The sequence below is a fragment of the Silurus aristotelis genome, assembly GCF_946808225.1.
Source record: "Silurus aristotelis genome assembly, chromosome: 3".
NCBI lineage: Eukaryota > Metazoa > Chordata > Actinopteri > Siluriformes > Siluridae > Silurus > Silurus aristotelis.
Window position 1 is genome coordinate 17,176,345 of NC_139576.1, and position 21,846 is coordinate 17,198,190.

Consider the following 21,846-nt stretch of genomic DNA (forward strand, 5'->3'; position numbering starts at 1 on the left):
CCTTAGTGTGTAATGTGCTGTGACACTGCAAGATCAGAAGTTCAAAAGATTCTGCTGGCTGGCTTCTCTGTCTCAGAGAAAGCACCTTAGCCTTTACCCTACACAGTCAGGAGTAGCTGTCATATGATAAGGGAGAGCGAGAAATTAAAAAAGAAAGAAAGAAAGAAAACAGTAAAACAGTCATGATATTGTGGCATGTGTGAATATAACGTGCCACACTACTAACAGTAGCCTTATACTGTGGCTAATTTGATCATGTACAATCATGCTGTTTAGCAAGATGTGCCTTTAGGTGATGTAAATCACAGAACATCAATAAATATCTAAACATCTGTCATTCTTTGATTTTGTGTGGCATTAAACAGTAGAAAAAAAACTGTCATGTTTTGAAATGTGATACAAATCAATTATACCTGCTTTTATACATTTATACAAGATGGCTGAAGCACATACCCTGCAGACATGTGGTGTGTCGCTTGTGCACATTCTGCTCAGCACTATTACACAAGAAAACATAAGTAGGTTTATAATTGATAGCACAAGCATGGGGTTAGTCCTAAAATGGAAGACTTTGAAGCAAATAGGGTTAAAGGCCATGCCCAGGGACCCAACATTGACTTGGACTGACAATCTTCTAAGCAGTAACAAAGCCATAATTATGGAATGACTGTGCCTTGAAACATGGACCCACAGATTAAAATGCTGATACTCTTCTAAATGTGCCTTCTATACAACTGCACACTGAGGTTTAATCACCTAGTCTGAAGAATAAGGAATGTCTGGCTTGATTAAACGCAACACCAGGGATAGATTTTTAAGGAGCACAATACCTACAGACTAAGCAAAGCAAGTAGAAAACTCCAGGACCAAAAACTCATTCTGTTGATGGGACGTTCTGGAGTAATTTCCGTCAAAGTATAATTTATACTTTAGAACAATCGGGCCTCTCTCACTTTGTCTCCAACCCTGTCCATCCTCGTCACTCTAGATGAACCTCTAAAAATACTGAGTTGTTAGTGCACCTGCAGGCCTCTGATGGACGTTTGGACGAGAGTTAAATACCTGGGCTTAGCTCCACCCACGCAGCCGTTGAAACCACGCCTACTTTTCCCTATTCCAGCCGTTCCACGTTGTGTCACGTGACTTGGCGCCAGCGCATCTGCGCATCTCGCACTTTTACCCCATTAAACGCATCAGACAGCGGAGGATCGAAGAGAGGAGATTTATACCGATTAGTGGACGGCGTTGCAGCGCTGCCGCAGGGATTACAGCATGGGCAAAAGCACGGCCTTTGCGCTCCTGATAGCGGCGACTTTGTCGCTCGCTGTCGAGGTAAGAAAACATGGATATTGTGTAACGCGAGAGAGCCTTTCCTCCCTGCTCGCTTTTCCCCTTTACGGCATGGGGAGCAAAAGCCGCTGTGGCGCGATAGGCCTGGAGGATGCAGACACAGCAAATACTGTCAACACCAGCATCCAAGCCTGGTGTATGTGTGTGTGATATCGGTGCTTCTATATATCAGGGATTAACATCATCCGTTAGGCTGGATTCATAGATTCATGGCTTTCCTGGTTTGTTGTATAATGCTGCTGTAATGTGTGAAGGGTACTTGGATGACACTCACCGCAAGTGGCAGGTATTTCATATGAATAAGCCCATCATGTCACCCAAACCAGATGTGAATATTATGACTCCTATTATTCCATTGTGGATAACACTGGATCTGTATTTTCCCCATTTCTTTATATGGATGAGAGGAAGCATTGCAGTCTGTCGGGTTTTTTAGACGCTGATCTGCAGGCTTGGGATGTTTACTGCAGGGATTTGGTTGATTATTTACATGATTTTAAAAACACGTAAACATAAACACCGAGTTAAAATCTGCCAGACGACTGGGGTCTGAAGTTGCGCCACTGAGACGTCACACTTTTTGGTGAATTAGAAATAAATAATTCCCTCCTATTCTTTTCCTCTTTAAACATTCACTTTGTTTGCCTCCAGATGAGTAATGTGTAATTGGTGTGTAAACGAGGTCGAGTAGAGGTGTTGCTAAGAGCGTCGTCGAAATGATCGCAGTGTCCAGTCGGATTCTGGATTCGGATGGAAGGAGATGCTTTGCTTTGACAGAAGCAAGATGGCGGCGAAGAACTGCGGCGTTTTCTTTAGCCGACACGGCAGCATCGTTCAGGCCCTGAGCAGCCGGGCTGCAGTGATTACCACACACACACACACACACACACACACACACACACACACCCCTTATGTAATTCAGCACAATGTTGAGAAAACGACACGCTTACACTCATTTACACTCGTGTAGTGACCCAGTGTTTGCTCTCAGTGTCTGCCAGTGATTCATCTCAAGTGTTGTGTTAGTGACAATGATGTGTGCTTGTTTGTGTTACTGCGACTTCAGTAACTGCAGAAATGCACTTCAAGCTTCAGTAGTTTTATATTAGGTGTAATAAACATCTCATTGTTTATTTATAAAACGGTAAAGCATTGTAATGTTTTCTTTGATTGAAAACACCAGAGGATGTGTGTTGTGGAGCCCAGCCATCTTTGTCATCCAGATGTGCAAACTGCTTTAAACAAACTGATACATTTTGCCCCCTTTATATACACTTAAGAAAACATACCCTGGACATACTAATTGGGCAGTTTGTTATCACACAGTACAGCAAACCTACACAGTCATCAGTTTTCCATTGCCAAGTCTACTACCTGTACTATTGCTAGGTACCTGTATTGAATGTGGCCACCGGGGTACACAGTGTACTGAGGAAACGCTTAGGAGACAAGATAAGAACTGTGACTATGTGCACATGCGACGTAATAGTTCATTAGAAATTGGGTTGATAGGTGTGGAATTTGCCAAATGCTTAAGTCGGACTGTTTTCTCAATCAGATTCAGAAACGCCTTGTGCATATGCTTAGTGCAGTTGTGTACATCTTTATGTATACGATGTTCACTAGTATGGGATATTTGTCAACGGCTGGATACTATTATGGTCCTGGATCTGACATAATAACAGTTAATAACATCAGCCCTGTAACTGGGGATGGCTGTGGTTTGCCATGCACTGACAGTTTGTTTGTTTGTTTTTTTTACTCGGGACATGGGGAGGAGCTCATAATTCAGCCCAACTCTAGTGGATGCCTGGTAGTTATTTTGTTATTTGTGTCGACTTTTTGCTTGGCTTCATGGGCCAGAAGCCGATTACAGAATGGCAACAGTATCAGATTCTTTGTTACTCTGAGGAAATATATGGAGGACAAAAAACAACAGTTCTATAATCCTTGTGCTCAGTGGAGCTGTGTTAGTGTGTTAAGCGTTAGTCTCTGTCTTTTGCTGTTGGGATGTGTTTTCTGTTACATTCATGGGCAAAGCCAGGTCATAATAAACACATTAGAGCAGCCAGAATAAAGCTCTGCTCTTGCTCGCTCTCTCTCTCTCTCTCTCTCTCTCTCTCTCTCTCTCTCTCTCTCTCTCTCTCTCTCTCTCTCTCTCTCTCTCTCTCTCTCTCTCTCTCTCATATATACATTTTCACACTGTAATTAATGTTTATTTTGAATAAGAACAGAAATGTTTTGCATAACTGTCCTGCTAACCCTACAGTCTACATGCACTTTGTGTGCAAAGCATCTTTCCGAGAATGAAAGAGTTGTACTGTTCATCGTTATTTTAAAAAGCTACGTCTGGCAAAATGTCTATAGAGAGCAGCACTGTGGTGGTGTGCACTGGGACTGAAAATAACCTTGGGAGCATAATGGTTTTACTCCAGCAAGCATTAATCCAGTGAGATGTACAGGCCGATACTGTGGCGGTCAGAACTGGCATGATGTCTACATTTTAATTGATGGCAGAGCATACAGCACTACAGCATGGCTACTGGTTAAATTGTTCAGTGATATTCAGAAAGCATTTTCTATGTAGGGACAGCTTCAGGGAGAATATTGAATTTCTTGACTAAAAGCGAAGAGACTTGAAGGTGTTATCCTTCTGTAGAAGTTTTTGCTGCAAAAAATACTTTAATATCGAAGAAATATAAAAAAAAATTGAATGGATATCTTTTTTGTATGGTAAAATTACTTTAGATGGGAAATTATTTGTTGGGATATTTTATTAGAGGAAACAATAAGCTACATACTTGCTGCAAACATGCATCTTATGTGATCTGATTTGCTGTTTTTATTTTTTGACTAGAATAGATGTATCTAAATTTGCAATTTGCATTTTGAGGTAATCAGTGGTTGTGGCAGCGGGGGCATGGGTGAGCCAGGAGTTGGGAAGCGTGGAAATGACACACCTGAGGGGAATTGTGACTAATGTATGTTCATTCAGAACAGGTCCTGCCCTGAGTTGTTTTCCTTTCCCTGAACCGTCAGCTCTCCTACATTGGTTATTTCACATTTTGCCTTGCCATTATGACCTTTTTTTTAATTTATCAATTTTAATAAAAAATAAAAAAAACAATGGAAGTGGTAACTGTGTTATAAATCTGTTGAACCTCTGATCAGTAGGTCATGAGTTTAAATCCCACTGCTGCTAAGCTGCCACTGCTGGGCCCTTGAGCAAGGCTCTTACTCTCAACTGCTGAGTTGTATGAATGAGAGAATTGTTTGTCGCTCTGGACAAGGGCATCTGCCAAATGCTGTAAATGTAAACATCTTCAATGTAAGATATGTGGTTTGAGTTTTGCTTCTTGTACATATATTTTACTTCAATGTTTATTATTAAAAATATTTTTTGTTTCTTTTACATCAAGGTTGAAAAATATTGTTCATAGAATAAGCACTAACAGTCACTGCTATTCAGTAATCTGTAAAGCAATCTGTTTTTTGGGAGAAAGATGAAATTTGGCTCCTGCAACAACGAAAAATTGTAATGTTAAATGCATTACTCTCAAATGTTTAGTTTTTCTAACATCCTGACAAGATGGACCTCACATAATAATATAGTCCTCACATAAGTATATAAAATACTGGCAGCAATTTACTGTTTAATGTCAATGTTGTCAATTGTCCTATAGCTTAATCAAGTGCAGAAGCTCACACATGTCTCTGGGTCATGTCTCTTGGTGGTAGGTGCCATCAGACGACTCGGTGGGATTGCTTGCTGAGCCTCAGGTGGCCATGTTCTGTGGGAAACTCAACATGCATATCAACGTCCAGAGTGGCAAGTGGGAGTCTGATCCTACTGGTACCAAGAGCTGCATCGGAACCAAGGAAGGAATTCTACAGTACTGCCAGGAGGTAAAGGGGGTGGGGTAGGGTGAGTGAAAGGGCAGGATAACCTGGGAGTTCAAATATTGCCTATAGATTGAGGTTAAACATTAATTTATATATACCGTATTTTCCGGACTATAAGCTGCTACTTTTTTCCCACGCTTTGAACCCCGCAGCTTAAACAATGAAGTGGCTAATTTATGGATTTTTCCTGGGTTTTTCCTGGTTTCACAAGCTTCATGCGGCCTAAAAACTGAGCCCCATAACATTAGACTAATGAAATTGGCGAATGGGTTCAGGTGAACCAATGAAATTCTTTGAAAAACTCAGTGGGTGCGGCTTATATTTGGGTGCGCTTAATAGTCCGGAAATTACGGTATATTTATATATATATATAATTACAACCAGTACCAAATAAAAAGATTTACTAAGTAGTTTGTTGTTTTTCTAGGTGTATCCTGAACTGCAGATCACTAATGTTGTGGAGGCCAACCAGCCAGTCAGCATCCAGAACTGGTGTAAGAAGGGCAAACGTCAGTGCCGCAGCAATGGACACATTGTAGTTCCCTACCGCTGCCTGGGTGAGTAAGTGTGTGCTTTTGTTGTGGATGTCTTTTATTACACATGCATCTATCTTGTGGCTGGGAATGTGACTTATCCATCACAGGGTGTTTGGCTGTTGTCTCAGCTGAAGATAAGACATGATTACTTAGCAAGCGATTTTCATGTTTGTGTTTGCCAGTCGGTGAGTTTGTGAGCGATGCCCTTCTGGTTCCTGATAAGTGCAAGTTCCTCCACCAGGAGCGAATGGTTATGTGTGAAAGCCACCTGCATTGGCACACTGTGGCCAAAGAGGTCAGGATCTACAGAACACACTGCACATGTTCCCAGTACATTTTCAGCACATTTCCTTGTAGAGAAACGGTAAAACATTTGCAGCAGGGTTACATTATTGGTAACCTAAATTTAAACGGTAATCTACTACTAGTCTTAATGCTTATGCCGACACTTCTTTGTTGGACCTGGCTAAGCTAAATAAATTAGCATTAATTTACTGTTCAGACTAATTGTGGTTAAATTAATTTTCCAAAATTTCCTTACTGAACCGAAAACTAAAGCAGCCTCCATTTCATACCAAAATGAAACACAATATTAAAATCAATAAACGCCTTAGACTGTAATTTTTGTAATCCTTTCCCTCTCTCTTTCTCGTCCCTCTTTCCATGCCTGCAGTCATGCGGTGACCGATCAATGAATTTGCATGACTTTGGAATGCTGTTGCCGTGCGGTATTGACCGTTTCCGTGGTGTGGAGTTTGTGTGCTGCCCTCTGGAGGAGCAGAGAGACTCTGAGGCTGAAGAGCAGGAGGAAGCCAACTCGGACGTCTGGTGGGGAGCCGCTGAGAATGAATACACAGACAGGTACTTTCATACAGCAGGAAGAGTGGTACATAATATGATTATCCTAATAAAGTACACCCTGAAACGTGACATGCAGTACATGATTCAAATGTATGGATTTAGAATACTAGCCGTCAGTGGGTGAACACGTGTTTTTCTTCTTCGATTTCAGCATGACCAAACAAGCTCCTACAGCAGAACAGCAGGAACTGGAGTCTGCTACTGTGGATGAAGAAGATGACATTGGAGACGATGTTGAAGAGGCCTGGGAGAATGATGAAGATGGTGATGGTGTGGAAGACGATGAGGAAGATGATGAGGATGAGGATTCTATAAATGACCATGACTCTACTGAGCAAGCTTCAAATGTTGCTATGACCACCACCACTACTACGACCACTGAGTCTATAGAAGAAGTTGTACGAGGTAAGACACATTTGCTTGCAGGTTTTTGTGTCTTGGCAGATGAAGTGGTATTTATCATCATCCGACCTTTTTATTCTCCAGGGTTTGTCTAATTAAGCATTGTTGTGTTTGGAATTAGAGTCCTTGAGTGCATGTGAATCCACTGTGTGCAAGGCAAAATGAGTGTGTGTATATAAGTGTGTGCATAAAGGCCTTCTAGTGAAGCCTATTCATTTGGCTGAGGTTTTGCCACCAGTCTTGGGGAAGTTTAGTAATTTCTGCAACACCAAGCTCCTGTGTACTTTAATAGTCATTGAGCAATATACCAGAAATAGATTGAGAAGAAAACACAACAAAATTAATGTGATCTTTGGCTACAATAACTACAAAATACAAACCGGCTCTTTTTTTTTTACATGAGGGGTAAAACAATACAGCAGTCATGTTTGTGCACTACAGCATTTTGTATTTCATGCAGTCGCCTGATTATTCTCCTGATTCTATCTCTGAAGTGTGTGTTTCTGTGCATGTCAGAGCTGTGGCTTTTATCAGACCACCTAATCATGAACATGTCTCCTTATCAGTGTAATTGTAAAGATGGCCATTACATTTGTATTCTTCCTAAGTAGTTTTTAATTTGTAACTGGGAACTGTTTGCAAGCATTAGACGTTTTCATTTTTTCTATTTATAAATCACTTGTAGGTCTGCAAAAATAGACTACGTTTTAGCGGTAGCATAAGTTATATAAGTTTATAAGTTCTGCTAGAGCCAAAGATGAAGTGTCAAAGATGGACTAATCTTTTTTTTTTTTTTTTTTTTTATAAAACTTTGTTCCAGTAGTTTAATGGAAAAAAGACTAACTTTTTATAGGCACAATTTGTATTTATTTATTTATTTATTATTATTTTATTTTTTTTGCATCATATTTTTGCAGGTTTTTGATTGTGCTAATTCGGTGATACCACAGCGAAAGAACCATACATGCTGTTATACGAAAACATTGTGACCAATACCTACCTGTCATTTCTAGAAATGAATCATGCTGAATATATATATATATATATATATATATATATATATATATATATATATATATATATATATATATATATATATATATATATACACGTACATACACACACACACACACACACCGTATTTTTCGGACTATAAGCCGCTACTTTTTTCCTACGTTTTAACCCCGCGTCTTAAACAACGAATCGGCTTATTTATGAATTTTTCCTGGGTTTTTCCCGGTCTCACAAACTTCAAGCCAAAAAACTGAACCCCATAACATTAGACCAGTGAAATTTCAGTGAAAGCTGCACGGCATCGGGAGAAAAAAAGTTTTTCTTAAACGCACGACGATGCCAAAAGATAAACTCCAGAGAGAAATAGTTGTGAAAGGAAGGAGAAAGACAGTGAACAATGACTTTCTTGGTAGGCAACTGTTTAGATACAAGCCGTTGTAGCACGTTGAGTCTGGGTAAAGGGAGAGTTTACTAACTCCAGTTGCAACAGAAATCATATAAGCACAGGCAGGGTTCCAAAACTCGTGCTTTTTTTATTATTCCTGGCAACAGCGTTACGGGTTAGTCAAAGAAACTTAAAAATAAGCATTAATAAATAATAAGGACATATTCCTCGGTCTCCACACATGCAGTAATAGTGGAAAAATGCGGCGCCAGGCTATTCCCAAATTACCGCTATGCTCCTAAAGGAAGACAAAAATCTTTGTCAAATTCAGTGGGTGCGGCATATATATGCTTTTATATTTATATATATATATATATATATGTGTATATATATATATATATATATATATATATATATATATATATATATATATGTGTGTATATATATATATATATATATATGTGTATATACATATATACATATATATATATATATATATATATATATATATATATATATATATATATATATATATATATATATATATATACATATATATATATACGCTTTATAGTCCGGAAATTAAGGTACATATATACATACATACATACATACAGACTCTGGAGCATATAATTATCTTCCATCTTATTTTTAGAAGTGGTCTTGCCTGCAGCTCTGGTGTGTACATGTGTATAACATGAAGCATCTCTCCTTTGTCAGCCGTGTGCTGGGCTCCAGCTCGGAAAGGCCCGTGTCGTGCCAAGTTGTCCCGTTGGTACTTTGTGGCCAAGACAGGACGCTGTGCTCCGTTCACCTTCGGGGGCTGCGGTGGCAACCGCAATAACTTTGAATCAGAGGAGTACTGCATGGCTGTGTGCAGCAGCAGCGTGTGTAAGCCTCCGAGACCACCTGTCCTGTCTAGAAAGGGAGAGTGACTCTCTCTGATAACTCGCACTGTGTCTCTGTGTTCTCTGTGCTGCACTGTGCCTGGTTGTGTAAATGTGCATGGGCCCTATGAAGGGCCTGTTTGGAGGCACTGACTAACTTGAAATCATATGTAAATGCTGAAAGAAAGAACAGTATGAGCTATTTGTTTTTGTGTGTTTACTGTTTTATCACTCGTGTTGATATTTTCTTTATCTAACACCCTGCATTTATCTCTGAAACTACTAAAATATGTTCTCTGTGGCACTTCGTGTTTTTCTTGCACTGTTTGCCTCTGTAGTCCAAGTTTGGCTGGTCTGACCAGTCTCTGGCGATGACCCACATCTCTCTGGTTTCCACACAGTTCAGCACATTGTTTGGCGCTGTGAGAGACACTGTCTAATACTACCATTTTGATAGCACCTACACACACACACACCACACACAGGAGCTGACTCACCAAAATCTGGAGTCTAAGTTTCATACTCCCACACACTTGCACTCTGACACACTCGGACAAAAGCACACAGAGGTCAATGTTTGTGAACAGTTCACACAGACAACAGCACTTTCTCTACTGACACATACTCTACCTGTCTAGTATTTAACTTGAGACTTTGAGATTACAGCGGCTTCTTTCTCACTAACACTATCAATGTCTGCTGCATTATGCACCTGTCTTTTCATAAAGAACAAGGTTTGAAGGAGGATTGCATCAGTTAAAAAAAATGACTAACCATTTCTGTTTTGCTTGAATTGAAAATGTTTGTTTGAATGATAAATTTGATGAATTGCTTCACAACCAAGTATCTAGTATTGTTGCATCATGATTTTTTTTTTATTTCCTCTGCTCCAATTTAACCCCCACCTTAGTACCCACTATGGCTCCAAGCCCCCCTGATGCTGTGGGCCGCTACCTAGAGGCTCCTGGAGATATTAATGAACATGCCCACTTCCAAAAGGCTAAAGAGCGTCTGGAGGCCAAACACCGTGAAAGGATGTCCCAGGTGGGGCCCACAAAAAAAAATACCTTAGAGTATGTTTTGATCAGATATATTGTTTATAGTCTTGTAGTAGTGCAGCTTTTTTTGCTTTCAGGTAATGAGGGAGTGGGAGGAGGCAGAGAGGCAGGTTAAGAGCCTTCCCCGTGCTGATAAAAAGGCTGTCATTCAGGTAGTTAAAAAAAATAGATGTGATATTGGTGATCGAATTCATACAAACAATAGTACTGAGCTGAGTAACAGATTAAAATGGTAATTTAGTATTTAATGCTCAAAGAGGCCATCTAAACTGTTTACTTAGCAAATTCACTACTGTAACAGATTGTGTTACTAATAGCAATACAAAGATGTTATTGTGAATGTGGTAGGCCTTATGTATGTGTGTGTGTGTGTGTGTGTGTGTGTGTGTGTGTGTGTGTGTGTGTTCTTGTGTACAGCATTTCCAGGAGAAGGTTGAAGCATTAGAGCAGGAGGCTGCCAATGAGAGGCAGCAACTGGTAGAAACTCACATTGCTCGAGTGGAGGCTCTGCTTAACGATCGGCGACGTATGGCACTAGACAGCTTCCTAACTGCACTACAGGCTGACGAGCCCCGGGTACGTGATCTTCCGTGTTGAACCTTCTATAAACTAGCTTCTTCACTCACTGAGTTAACTGTAGAACATCATGTTTCCATTTTGCAGCCTCGACAGGTGTTTAGCTTGTTTAAAAAGTATGTGCGTGCCGAGCAGAAGGACAGACAGCACACGCTTAAGCATTTTGAGCATGTACGCATGGTGGACCCCAAGAAAGCAGCCCAGATCCGCCCTCAGGTAATCACATCCCTGCCTGCACTCAAACAGTATTCAGCCTAATAGAACTGTATGAGAGTGTCACCTGTAAACCTGTTGCTTGTAGGTATTAGCTCACCTGCGTGTCATTGAGGAGCGCCTGAATGAAAGTGTGGCATACCTCTACAAGGTCCCGCAAGTGTCCAGTGAAATCCAGAGCCAAGTGGGTGAGTACTAAATGTTAATTGTTTAGATTTTGTTCTGTTCTCCAATTATTTTTTATAAACATTTTATTGAAAAAACATATTTAAAAAAATAATCATCTAAAGTGATGGCAGAAAAACTCACAAAAATCACAATATGAAACTTTTAATATATATAAGTTTTAATATATATGTATGCTTAATGCATTAAAAAGCATTGTTTTCCAGATAGAGAGACTCATAAGCCTTAATCTGTGTCCGTTTCTGTATGTCTGTGCAGCATTGCTTCTGGTGCGTGTGCAGGCCGAGACCACTCAGCAGCTCTCCTCTCTTCAGTCTGATATGAGAGTCAGTTACGGTAATGACGCTTTGATGCCCCCTGACAGCACCCCATCTGTTGACTCCATGGCCGTAGAACAGGACAACCTGGGCTTCATCCACCCCGAGAGCTTCAACCAAGCCAACACTGATAATCATGGTACACTTCACTCACATACATGGACATTATCGCAACCACAGTGAAGAGAACTCGCACACAGGGACAGCACAGCAGCTTACAAAAGCCTTTAGAAGCTGTTATTCCTGAAACTAGAACTTGCAAAAATCGCTTTAATGCCTTTGTATAATTTGTTAATTCCTTTAATCATTAAGACATTCATGTTATCCCTGAAACATATTAAAAATAAGTTCAGTAGTGTGTCATTGCAGAGGTACTAATATTTAGTGTTTCTGTACTGACTACACTTTTACACTCAAGTTAAAGCAAAAAATATGGGCTTTGCAAAGTACTTAAGTAAAAAGTAGCTATTACTACTACCTTTTTTAGTGTCATGGACCTCACATCATATTAATATAAAATAATTTCAACAACCATATAGAACACAAGCAGAGATGATCATGTGATCGTGAATGTCTCTGTTCTCAACCAGGAAATGATATGCCATTGGTAAGTTGAATAAGCAGCGCAACGACAAGAAATAGGTTGAAAGTCTGAAAATGGAGCGCAATTAGAAAAACAAAATATTGATCATTTCACCAAATAGATTCAAACTAAAGTAACGAGCCTGGTTTGAGAATGTAAGAAGTAGAAAGTACAGATATTTGTGAAAAAATTTAATGAGTGAAAGGAAAAAGTTGTGCCAACAATAAATAGTGAAGTAAAGTACGGATACCAGAAAAATCGACTTAAGTACAGTAACAAATTATTTGTACTTTATTACTTCCCACCTCTGCTTATTAGCAATGCTGGAAGTTTTGTAGTATGTAATCACATGTCATCTTTGTTGGTCTCAGTTGAACCTGTAGATGCCCGTCCAGCTCCTGATAGGGGACTTCCCACACGACCCGGTAAGTGCCTGTTTTGAAGCTTTTATAGTTCATTCATTCATTCATTTTCTCCCGCTAATCCGTAATTCGGGTCGCGGGGGCAGCAGTCTAAGCAGGCCTCCGCCTTGGACTGCTGCCCAATCCTCACAGCACCGTCCCTTACGGTCCCTCCTGCAGGTGGTGAGCCCACGGGAAGGCGGCCCCACGTCACTCCGACGTCACGGACCTTGATATTTCCCTCGTAAGGGACCCCCGGAGCATAGAGGGTTAAGGGCCTTGCTCAAGGGCCCCCTTAAGCTTTTATAGTTACACATAAAATTTTTAAAGCAGTATCCACCATCTATCAACCTTATTTTCTATAGTGTGTTACTCATCGGCACAGTAAGAATTTCAGCATGTTATTCTGTACTAAAAAAAAGGGAAACCCTTCTCAAAACATCAGAGATGCTGGACAGATAGACAAGTTGACCATCTGTCATTAACTTTGTTTTCCCGTAGGGAAATGGTGTGGCCTGCAATAATATAAACACAGACAGTATGTGAACCCAATTTAATCACATAATTACACATGCAATTCATATGATTCACAGTGCGGAGAGAGCAGTACAAAAAAAGTACAAAACAGTAAATTTAAATAAACATCAGGTCCATGATCTTAAATAACAAAGATCTTGTTATTTAAGCTTCACTCTATATTGCAGCAGAAATAATTACATGTATCTCCACAAGGAGATCATTTTGTATTTGAGGGTATCACGGACATGGTCTTAGGATGAGGATAAATGTGAGAAATTCTTATCAGTTCTGTCTTTATGTAGTTTTAGCCAAATGTATAATACTCTACTAACATGGCAAAGAGTAGTTCTGGATACTACTTCTCAGCTTTTGAGTGTGTAATGGTTTGTTTTTTTTGTGAAGTTGTTAATCATTCCCATCTTTTTCCCTGTTTGTGTTTTTGTGTAGTGTCTGGGCTAAAGCCAGAAGAGATGCCAGAAGTGCGGATGAACACTGAAGAGAGGCACAGCACTGGCTATGATGTACATCACCAGAGATTGGTATAAACACTTAAATGTAGTTAAGCATACACATTAAAGAGCGACTATCATAGACAAGGTTGTACAGAAAGCAAAGGTGTATATTAGCTTCAAAATGTTTTAAGTGTCATTGGAAATTATGTAACAAGGTAGAAGGTTGATGGGTCTGTTGTCCACTCAGGTATTCTTTGCAGACGATGTAAGCTCTAATAAGGGAGCCATAATAGGCCTAATGGTAGGAGGAGTTGTCATCGCTACCATCATCGTAATCACCCTCATAATGCTGAGGAAGAAGCAGTACTCCTCTATCCACCATGGAGTCATAGAGGTCTGTGCATTAAATGATTTTTTTTTTGTTTTTGCAAGTTCTAATGCAGCGAAGTTCTTATAAAATAATATGAACTATACACTCCATGCCCTAACCGAGCTTTTGTGTTCAGGTTGATGCCGCAGTGACTCCAGAAGAACGCCACCTCAGTAAGATGCAGCAGAATGGCTACGAGAACCCCACCTACAAGTTTTTTGAGCAGATGCAGAACTAAGTTTTCATTCTTACCCATATCACTTCCCCACTTTTCATCTCTCTCCATAAGGACAGTATAAAAATTTTAATAATAATAATAAATGCTGATCATTCATCTGCTCTAGTGCTGAACTTATGGAGATGAGCGTGGCTTCAATCACCAGACCATTTCATCCAGTCACACGAGTGTTCACGTTGTATGCACAGAAAAGCGAGGCATGTGGGGTTTTTTGTTTGTTTGTTTTTTCCTTTTCCAGCCATATGTCTGTCCGGACTTCTGCACCTGTCATTTCCAAGCATTAAATATCTTTCTGCATTACACCTGGTCTTCTCTTTCCAGTCCATCCATCTGTTGTCTCTGCTCTAGCTCAGTCTGTGTTCCTTTCTTTTCTGCACTTATTGGCTGCTTTTCCCCTGTCGCTCTTCTGTGGCTTCCCTCCATCGTCCTGTCTTTCCTGGATATTCGGACAACAGCTATGCTGGGCTCATGTGTGACTCTGAATGCGAAGATGGCCAGAAACAAGAATAATGTAACTCGTCATTTTGAGCTTTCCATTTCCAGGCCGGTCTTGCCCAAGGTCTGTGTTTTTTCCAGAAAAATATTTAAAACAAAAATAAAAAATATATATATACATATATAAATAATACATAAGAAAAATATTAAAGTTTGTTTTTTATTGTGTGTGATGTATTGAGACAAGGCATAAAATAGATGTACCTATTTAGTGCATGGCAATTATGACTGAGAGGTTTCAGATCCACATGCTGGCATCAGCCACTCTTAATGTAGAGATTATAGCAGGATTGTACATTTTAATGTTTTCTTGTGGTCATGTAATTTGAAAAGAATAGCAAATTCCAAATGTCTTTAAAGCTTTGTTGAGACAGAGAAATGGTGTAAATGAAGTCAGTGCTTTTCTTTTAAACTATTTAATAACACACGCACACTGCTGCATGGGGCTGGGCAAGCTGTAATAAGTTAATTGAAGTAAAATACTAGCCCATGAGTTCTGTCGGTTTCCTATGCATTTCTTATGTTGTGTTTGGGCTTTTTCTGGGGTCTTTTGCTTTGGCTCTGTTTACTTTCATTCCATCTCAGGAGTTAATAAGAAAACAGTGGATTTATTGTTTTTATACACCTTTTTGGAGACAAATATATTTGACATTTGCATTGCTTTCTGTGACATTCACAAAAATACTAAACGGCATAGATTTTTGTCGTCTTTCCCGTGTCTCAGAAGGTCAAATGGCCATTACTGCTTACTAGAAAGTATTAGAACCAAAATGAGGTCAATCTAACTATGTGGAATATGACTTTCTCAGCTGCTCTGCAGGCATCTCCTTCTAGGCTGGGAGTGGGATTCACTACAGTACAACATTACAGACTTGCTCAAATGGTTCAGACATAGTACTCTGTATAATGCTCTTAAGTCAGGTGTTCCGGTTATGCAAGGATACTCAGAGATGAGTGTCTGTGGTCAGTGAGGGGCAGTGAAAAAAAAGACTCCACCTTTGTCAGACTCCTCCTTTCCATGTCTTTTTTTTTTTTTTTCTCCCTGTGTATGCATCTGTCAGAGTCATTGGCTTAGACTGGGGAACATGCTTTCTACACTGTATCCCATTAATAAAAAGTTTTGAATGTACATAGAACTTTTTCATGTCTGAATTTTAATGAAATGTGTGCTTGTGTGTAACGCATAGACCCGACACAGCTTTTCAAAAAATTATCTCTTTATTTCCCCCTGGTGGACAGTTAAAAAGTACCTCACCTTGAGGGAGTCAGAACATCAAAATAATAATAAAAAAAAAAACATCATTTAGAAAGGGAAAATATCAAAATACACTGCCATTGTGGCTATCAAAAACATAGTTTATATACAATGGAAATGCAGCCAATGCTACCCTGCAGTCAGAGGAAAAAAGCATACACAAAAATCAAAGCTCAAATATGGTCATTAGTAATTTCATTATCTCTCTCACTCACTCACTTACACACACGCAAGCCCAATCATGCTCTCTTGCGGGACCTGCTATACTGTCCCATAACACTCATTCTTTTATATATAGATATATACACACACTCACTCATAAAACACGCATACACATTCATAAATGCACTTGTCCTGCCCAAAGTCTTTGCCCATGCTTTGCTGCCCTTCCCTTCTCCACATCATCTATTACGTAGCCCCTCACACTCAGCTGTCCTTCTCCAATGTGGTGGCCAGTGCGACGGTGGTGACTGGCTGACCTGCGGGCGTTGTCAGGGCGACGGTGTTGATGCCATGCAGCTGCACCCGTGCCAGTTTTTTCTGCTCGCACTCCGTCACCAAGCTGTTGAGTTCAGCGGCGCTGTAGCCAATCAGAGTTCTCAGGTCGCAAACAAATTTGTAGACGAAGCGCTTGCCCTGCACTTTGCTGATCATGTCACCATCATAGTAGTATCTGTGAGAGAGATGGATTCAGTAAGCATGCAAAAAAAAAAAAAAAACAGACTGTCGAAAATCTGAACCGCACACAGCTGCAGGACATAAACCTCATGCTGCATAATGACACTGCTGATTCATAGTTCGTTTTATTATAACCTTGATTTGCTGCAGCTAGTAATAATTATACTGATCAAAGACAATACAGCGAGTATGAAATCAGTACAAAAATAAAACATTTAATGAGCTTAACAATCAACTTACACAGCAGACTAATTAAGCAAGAAATTAATAACACCTTTACTAATCATTAAAAGGTATGTGCTTTAAATAATTTCCTGTTGCTGCATGCTGGAAATCTGCCATCAGATGTTTCCCATTAGCCACATTTCCATGACTGTGTGTTTAGACTTGTTTAAGCTATGCTGAAATAAAACACTTCCACTACACAATAACAAGGTTTTAAACAAACCTGAGGGCTCGGCTGAGCTTCTCATAGTTCATTGTGGGTTTGTTCTTCCTCTGACCCCATTTCTGAGCCACTAGCTCTGGCTGGTTGAGTTTGAACTCTCCCTCCTCCCCGACCCAGGAAATGCAGTCCCTGGCATCCTTGTCTGTCAGCAGCTCCAGCAGGAACTGCCATAACTGAATTTGCCCATTATTACCTGAGGGGAGTGGCACAAACTCATTACAATACATTATATTTGTTAATGAACGGAAAAACAATAGCATAAAAAACACAAAAATATCTGTCCCTAAATACATGTTTTATTACTAAAATCTAATCTGCATCATTATAAAAAGCTATTTACACAAGTCAACTGTTTAAATGTTACTTTTTTTTTATTGCAACCAATAAAATGTAAGGATTTTCACACACAAGATTTCGGACCATCTGTTACCTGTACGGTTGCCAGGGGAACTGCGTTCCTCTCCAGAGATGCGTGGTGCTCTGGGAACTTTGTTATGCTTCTGCACCTTGATGGTTGTGGGTGTGGCCTGTTGTACAGGTGCAGGGATGATCTGAACAGCTAGAGCCCAGGCGAAAGACAAACGAAAATTTTAATGAAAGTGGTCGAGAGAGACTAATCCTTCACTCATGTCAAATTTAATGAACCACAAAAATGCAAAGTTAAACACAAACTGCTCTACATACCTATCTAAAATGCGTTAAACCGATTGTATAACTCACCATGTTTATTTGTTGCAAAAAAAAGAAATTATGTCAATAATAATCCAAAACTCTGTCTCAGCTTAGGTTTATCAGAAGTCACTGCATGTACTGTAAAAATGCCAAAGATACTTACGCTGATCAATAGTGACTGTCGCTTCCTGTCCCTGCTCCTGACTCGCCAAAACATCTGCATTAAATATGACATTTATTAATATGCATAATAATCATTTAGTTGAAATTGGAAAAAAAGACTGTGTGCACGTGCTCACATTTACGTAGCAGCTCCAGGTGGCTCCACAGGATTTCTCCATTAGGCACTCTTTGGAGAAACTCCTCTTGGCTGAAGGCGCACAGTTGCCGACCCGGGATGTGGATGCCTCCCACCTCAATCTCCTCGATGTTGAACTCTTTCATCACCCACACTGCCCAGTGGATCACCTGATCTGCTGTCCACTGCACCGGATCTGGCACAATTACATACACAGAAATTGTTTTATAATACAGAACTGTAATGCAGTATGCTGGATGCAAAATAAACTAAAATCATTCTATGGTTGAGATTTGCAAAAGGCACAATTCGATTCCAAACCGAATACAATCTTCATATCAGTATTTGTTAGCCTGTCCAGTTTTATGGCAAAAAAATAAAAAATAACAGTTTATTATTTTGTGCTGCCCTTTTTTGCACCAGCTAATATTAATATGATATTAATAATATAAACTACTTCCCACAATTGGGGGACTTACCATAAGGAATACTGAGTCGAACCTGCTCCTTGCGGTAGCCTTCGAGTGCGGCTGCCCATCGGGTCACCTGTTCAGAGGTCTCATCTGCAATGGCTGCTCGCTCGACTGCTATCACCTGCCCATCCTCCACCAAGTGAGCCTCCTCTCCTGTGGCCGCGTCAGGATCTATCACCACCTCCACTGTCTCTACTGGCTTCACTATCTCTAAGATATTCAACTTCTCTTCACCTACAGAGCAAATGAAAATAGTGTTAATAATACTATGACCAAATACTAAGACTCTTTTTTGTAGAAAATAAGTGCAGGTATGACACAGGTGATAATACCTGGTTTGGTGATAATCTGCAAACTGAGCTGTACTGTGCCATCAGTCTTTACACCCTGATCAAAAAGGCTGTGGTCAGGGTGCAGCTACATAAAAAAAAATACAAATCAAGGATAAGCTTATACTGTTACACACACACACACACCGCAACAGAGTAAGGCAGATGTATGAAAACCCACTTGAATGTCCTGCAGACAAATATCATATCCATCCAGAGAAATCTGTACACGAGGCTCCAGCAACTTCTTCAAGTTACCGACCGGCTCGTTGATATCTATGTCCTGAGTGATGAGATCGCTGGCTGTAATGGTCTGCTCCTCTATCCTACAGAAGCCACATGCATAAAACAAATCACTGAAACATGTACAGCTAATGCAGTTTTAACAACATTCTGGAGCTGTGGCATCACAACTTTATAGCCGAAAGCATGAGTGAGAAGAAGAAAAGAGAGAGAGAGAGAGAGAGAGAGAGAGAGAGAGAGAGAGAGAGAGAGAGAGAGAGAGAGAGAGAGAACTCACCCTTCTTCTAAGCATTCTTGTTTCTCTTGTCCATCGATCTCAATCTCGATCATCTCCTCAGCCTCACTTTTTGACATTCTACCACTGATATTCGGCCACCTTCAAACCCAAACGGCACAGTTAATCGTTTTTGTCATCAAGAAGAAAAAGTTCAAAGATATTTCTGATTTAAAAAAAAAAACTTTTTGAAAATGTATTGATGTTCAAAGTGATTGATGTTCAAAGTGTCTATAATTCTCTATAGTTTTTCTATATGACAATCTACATGTGAGAAATCTATTTGTGACCTTGTTTTGGAACGGAGACCGACGTGTCAGTGGTGCTCACATGAGTTCCTCTATACAGATTTACTATGAGACTCGGTGGAAGTAGCGGAGAGGAGGAGACTGCTGAAACGCCGTGGCGCCTCTCTGAACCTCTCCAACTCTCACGCAAAACCGAGGCCTGGCCACTGACTAGGCCCAGCACTATGATTTACCATTTAAGTAACACATCCATGTCATAATTAAACACTCATAAACCAGAACGGGCGCCTGATCAGCCGTACTCGGTATTATTCAGGAGCTCGGCGCTGCGCGAAAAAGCCGATTTGAAGCGCGAAGACGCGCGAGAACAAGCAAACGTAGTTGCCATATTGGGCTCGTTTCGAGTTTCGAAATATAACCGTGAAATTGTGTGAAACGGCGACTTTGGAAAAACTTTGGAAACTTTAAAACGATCGCCACGCATCGCACTTTTGATTCTGGAAAGTTAGAACGGAAATGGAAGAAACGGAAACAAAACAACAGAAGGGCAATGTAAAAGCAGCCGGAAATCCTGGCGAAAAGTGCGCGGCGCTGTCAGACTTCCGAAAGCGGGCTACACAAACCGGGACGCTGCCTGCGCTCCAGATTAGCCCGTTTTACGCGGAAAAGTAAATGTAATCTGGAGGTCAGGTAACAACATTTTAGTGTTCTATAATGCTCCTGTCGCTACCTGGCCTTTGTGCACCGGTTAGCTTCTCAGCACAGCCCGCAGACACGCCTGGGAACTCGGCTATCTTAGTTGGCCGTTGGTCCTTCCGCAGGACGCGGTACAGCGAGCACTTCGCCCCCCGCACCTGCGTTTTTATGGAGAACTTCTTCACCGTGTAGTCTGGTCTTTCACAGCCCACGGTCATGCAGTCAAACACGCCGAACATGTAACCGCTCCGTTACCTGCTCCGAAATGACTTATCGAGAAGATACGCGGCTCCGTCAACATCCACTGTTAGCACAGCGGCTAGGCGGTTAGCTAGTGCCAATGGTAAACTCACTAAGGATGCTAACTAGCGTTAGCCACACAGTGAAATTTCAACAAAAAGCGGGAAACAGCTCGGGCCACAATTCAATACATAACAGTACACGTTCAGGCGTCTCGAGTTTACATCTAAATTCTGTTTTTGACCGAAGAAATGTAAATAAATATAAGCACTTTACCTCTTATTTTGGGGAATGTGTTGGGAAAGTGTTGAAGAGTTTTTTTTTTTTTTTTTTTCAGGACTTGGGCTGTAAGCGGCTAGCTTAGTGTGTGCTAACTTCACGAAGTGTTCATGCTAGTTTTGGGTGAGCAGCGCGCTGGGGGCGGGGATGTGGAGGAGGCCTGAGTCGGCCTGGGGGAGCTGCTCAACTCCATAACCAGCTTTAGTTGAAATAAAACCAAATCAACATTGTTTACGCACCATTTACGCTAAATTAGCTTTTTGGATCTTTTTTTTTTCTTACATGCAGTTTGTTGCTCGTCACCAATTTACACTGTTTACACGATCAGGTACCTGTGGTGTCTTCAAGTCTACCAGTAGTGTTTATTTTACTTTTCTACAATCAGCACATATAAACCAATGCCTTGCTTAATGCCTTTAACGTCACAGTCTATCTATGGCCTTTAACGTCACAGTCTCCTATCTATCTATCTATCTATCTATCTATCTATCTATCTATCTATCTATCTATCTATCTATCTATCTATCTATGGGTAAATAAAGGTGCTTAATTTGTAACCGTTATGATCTTATATCTATAAATAATGCATTATGGGAATGCCCCCCCCCCCCCCAAAAAAAAGAAACCGGGAATCCCTTTGCACAAGTGATGTCCTAATAAGCACTAATGACTAGTTCAGTTGTAAAACTACATCCCAAGCTACAATCAGACCTATTTTCTTCATCACTGTTTCATGTTCTATGTGAACATTTTAAAGAGCCATGAAGTTACTGAGCAACTCAAGAACTATGAGGATGGATTAGGATTGTAATTAGTATTTAATTAATATAAAACCTTTTACTGCCATGGCTTACGACCGCAGTTCGGCATTTAAGGACCCCTTATTGAACTGTACACCTCAACAACCATAGAACTGTAATGAATGGACATTCAGTGCCACCCCAAAATGAGGATAATTCCCTTTTTG

General features: G+C 40.4%; 2 protein-coding genes across 8 annotated transcripts; one reads left to right on the forward strand and one right to left on the reverse strand.

Annotated features, from left to right (window-relative positions):
• The first annotated feature begins 862 nt into the window (after nt 1-862).
• On the forward strand, nt 863-14,551 carry appb (amyloid beta (A4) precursor protein b). 4 transcript variants are annotated; one of them, XM_083536814.1, is made up of 17 exons: nt 863-1,332; nt 5,089-5,256; nt 5,681-5,810; nt 5,972-6,084; nt 6,463-6,650; nt 6,802-7,055; nt 9,172-9,342; nt 10,249-10,382; nt 10,474-10,548; nt 10,814-10,972; nt 11,060-11,188; nt 11,274-11,373; nt 11,630-11,827; nt 12,643-12,696; nt 13,639-13,730; nt 13,891-14,037; nt 14,150-14,551. In XM_083536814.1, exons 1-17 carry the CDS (start codon nt 1,273-1,275, stop codon nt 14,249-14,251), a joined length of 2,274 nt encoding a protein of 757 aa, XP_083392940.1. In that variant the 5' UTR covers nt 863-1,272; the 3' UTR covers nt 14,252-14,551. The 4 variants fall into 4 exon arrangements, with proteins under 4 accessions (XP_083392940.1, XP_083392941.1, XP_083392942.1 ...); XM_083536815.1 differs by lacking the exon at nt 10,474-10,548; XM_083536816.1 differs by lacking the exon at nt 9,172-9,342.
• A 730-nt stretch (nt 14,552-15,281) lies between these two features.
• gabpa (GA binding protein transcription factor subunit alpha) lies at nt 15,282-21,217 on the reverse strand. Of its 4 annotated transcripts, none has more exons than XM_083536818.1 (10): nt 20,877-21,021; nt 19,420-19,518; nt 19,081-19,225; nt 18,903-18,987; nt 18,577-18,804; nt 18,099-18,293; nt 17,963-18,016; nt 17,558-17,686; nt 17,128-17,320; nt 15,282-16,674 (listed from the first exon to the last, which is right to left on the reverse strand). In XM_083536818.1, the coding sequence occupies exons 2-10, from the start codon at nt 19,494-19,496 to the stop codon at nt 16,428-16,430; spliced, it is 1,353 nt and encodes a 450-aa protein (XP_083392944.1). In that variant the 5' UTR covers nt 19,497-19,518; nt 20,877-21,021; the 3' UTR covers nt 15,282-16,427. The 4 variants fall into 4 exon arrangements, with proteins under 4 accessions (XP_083392944.1, XP_083392947.1, XP_083392945.1 ...); XM_083536821.1 differs by lacking the exon at nt 20,877-21,021 and adding an exon at nt 21,119-21,217 and having other exon boundaries at nt 15,946-16,674; XM_083536819.1 differs by lacking the exon at nt 20,877-21,021 and adding an exon at nt 20,395-20,699 and having other exon boundaries at nt 15,946-16,674.
• Between the last annotated feature and the right edge of the window lie 629 nt (nt 21,218-21,846).

What these genes read in the sequence shown, in the direction of transcription:
- appb (XM_083536814.1), top strand. Translation starts at nt 1,273, where the DNA reads ATGGGCAAAAGCACGGCCTTTGCGCTCCTGATAGCGGCGACTTTGTCG. An exon ending in ATAAAAAGGCTGTCATTCAG is followed by an intron (nt 10,549 to 10,813) that starts GTAGTTAAAAAA and finishes TCTTGTGTACAG; the next exon opens with CATTTCCAGGAGAAGGTTGA. An exon ending in TCCACCATGGAGTCATAGAG is followed by an intron (nt 14,038 to 14,149) that starts GTCTGTGCATTA and finishes TTTTGTGTTCAG; the next exon opens with GTTGATGCCGCAGTGACTCC.
- gabpa (XM_083536818.1), bottom strand. Translation starts at nt 19,496, where the DNA reads ATGTCAAAAAGTGAGGCTGAGGAGATGATCGAGATTGAGATCGATGGA. An exon ending in GACAGTCACTATTGATCAGC is followed by an intron (nt 17,687 to 17,962) that starts GTAAGTATCTTT and finishes CCTGGGCTCTAG; the next exon opens with CTGTTCAGATCATCCCTGCA. An exon ending in TTCCCCTGGCAACCGTACAG is followed by an intron (nt 17,321 to 17,557) that starts GTAACAGATGGT and finishes CACTCCCCTCAG; the next exon opens with GTAATAATGGGCAAATTCAG.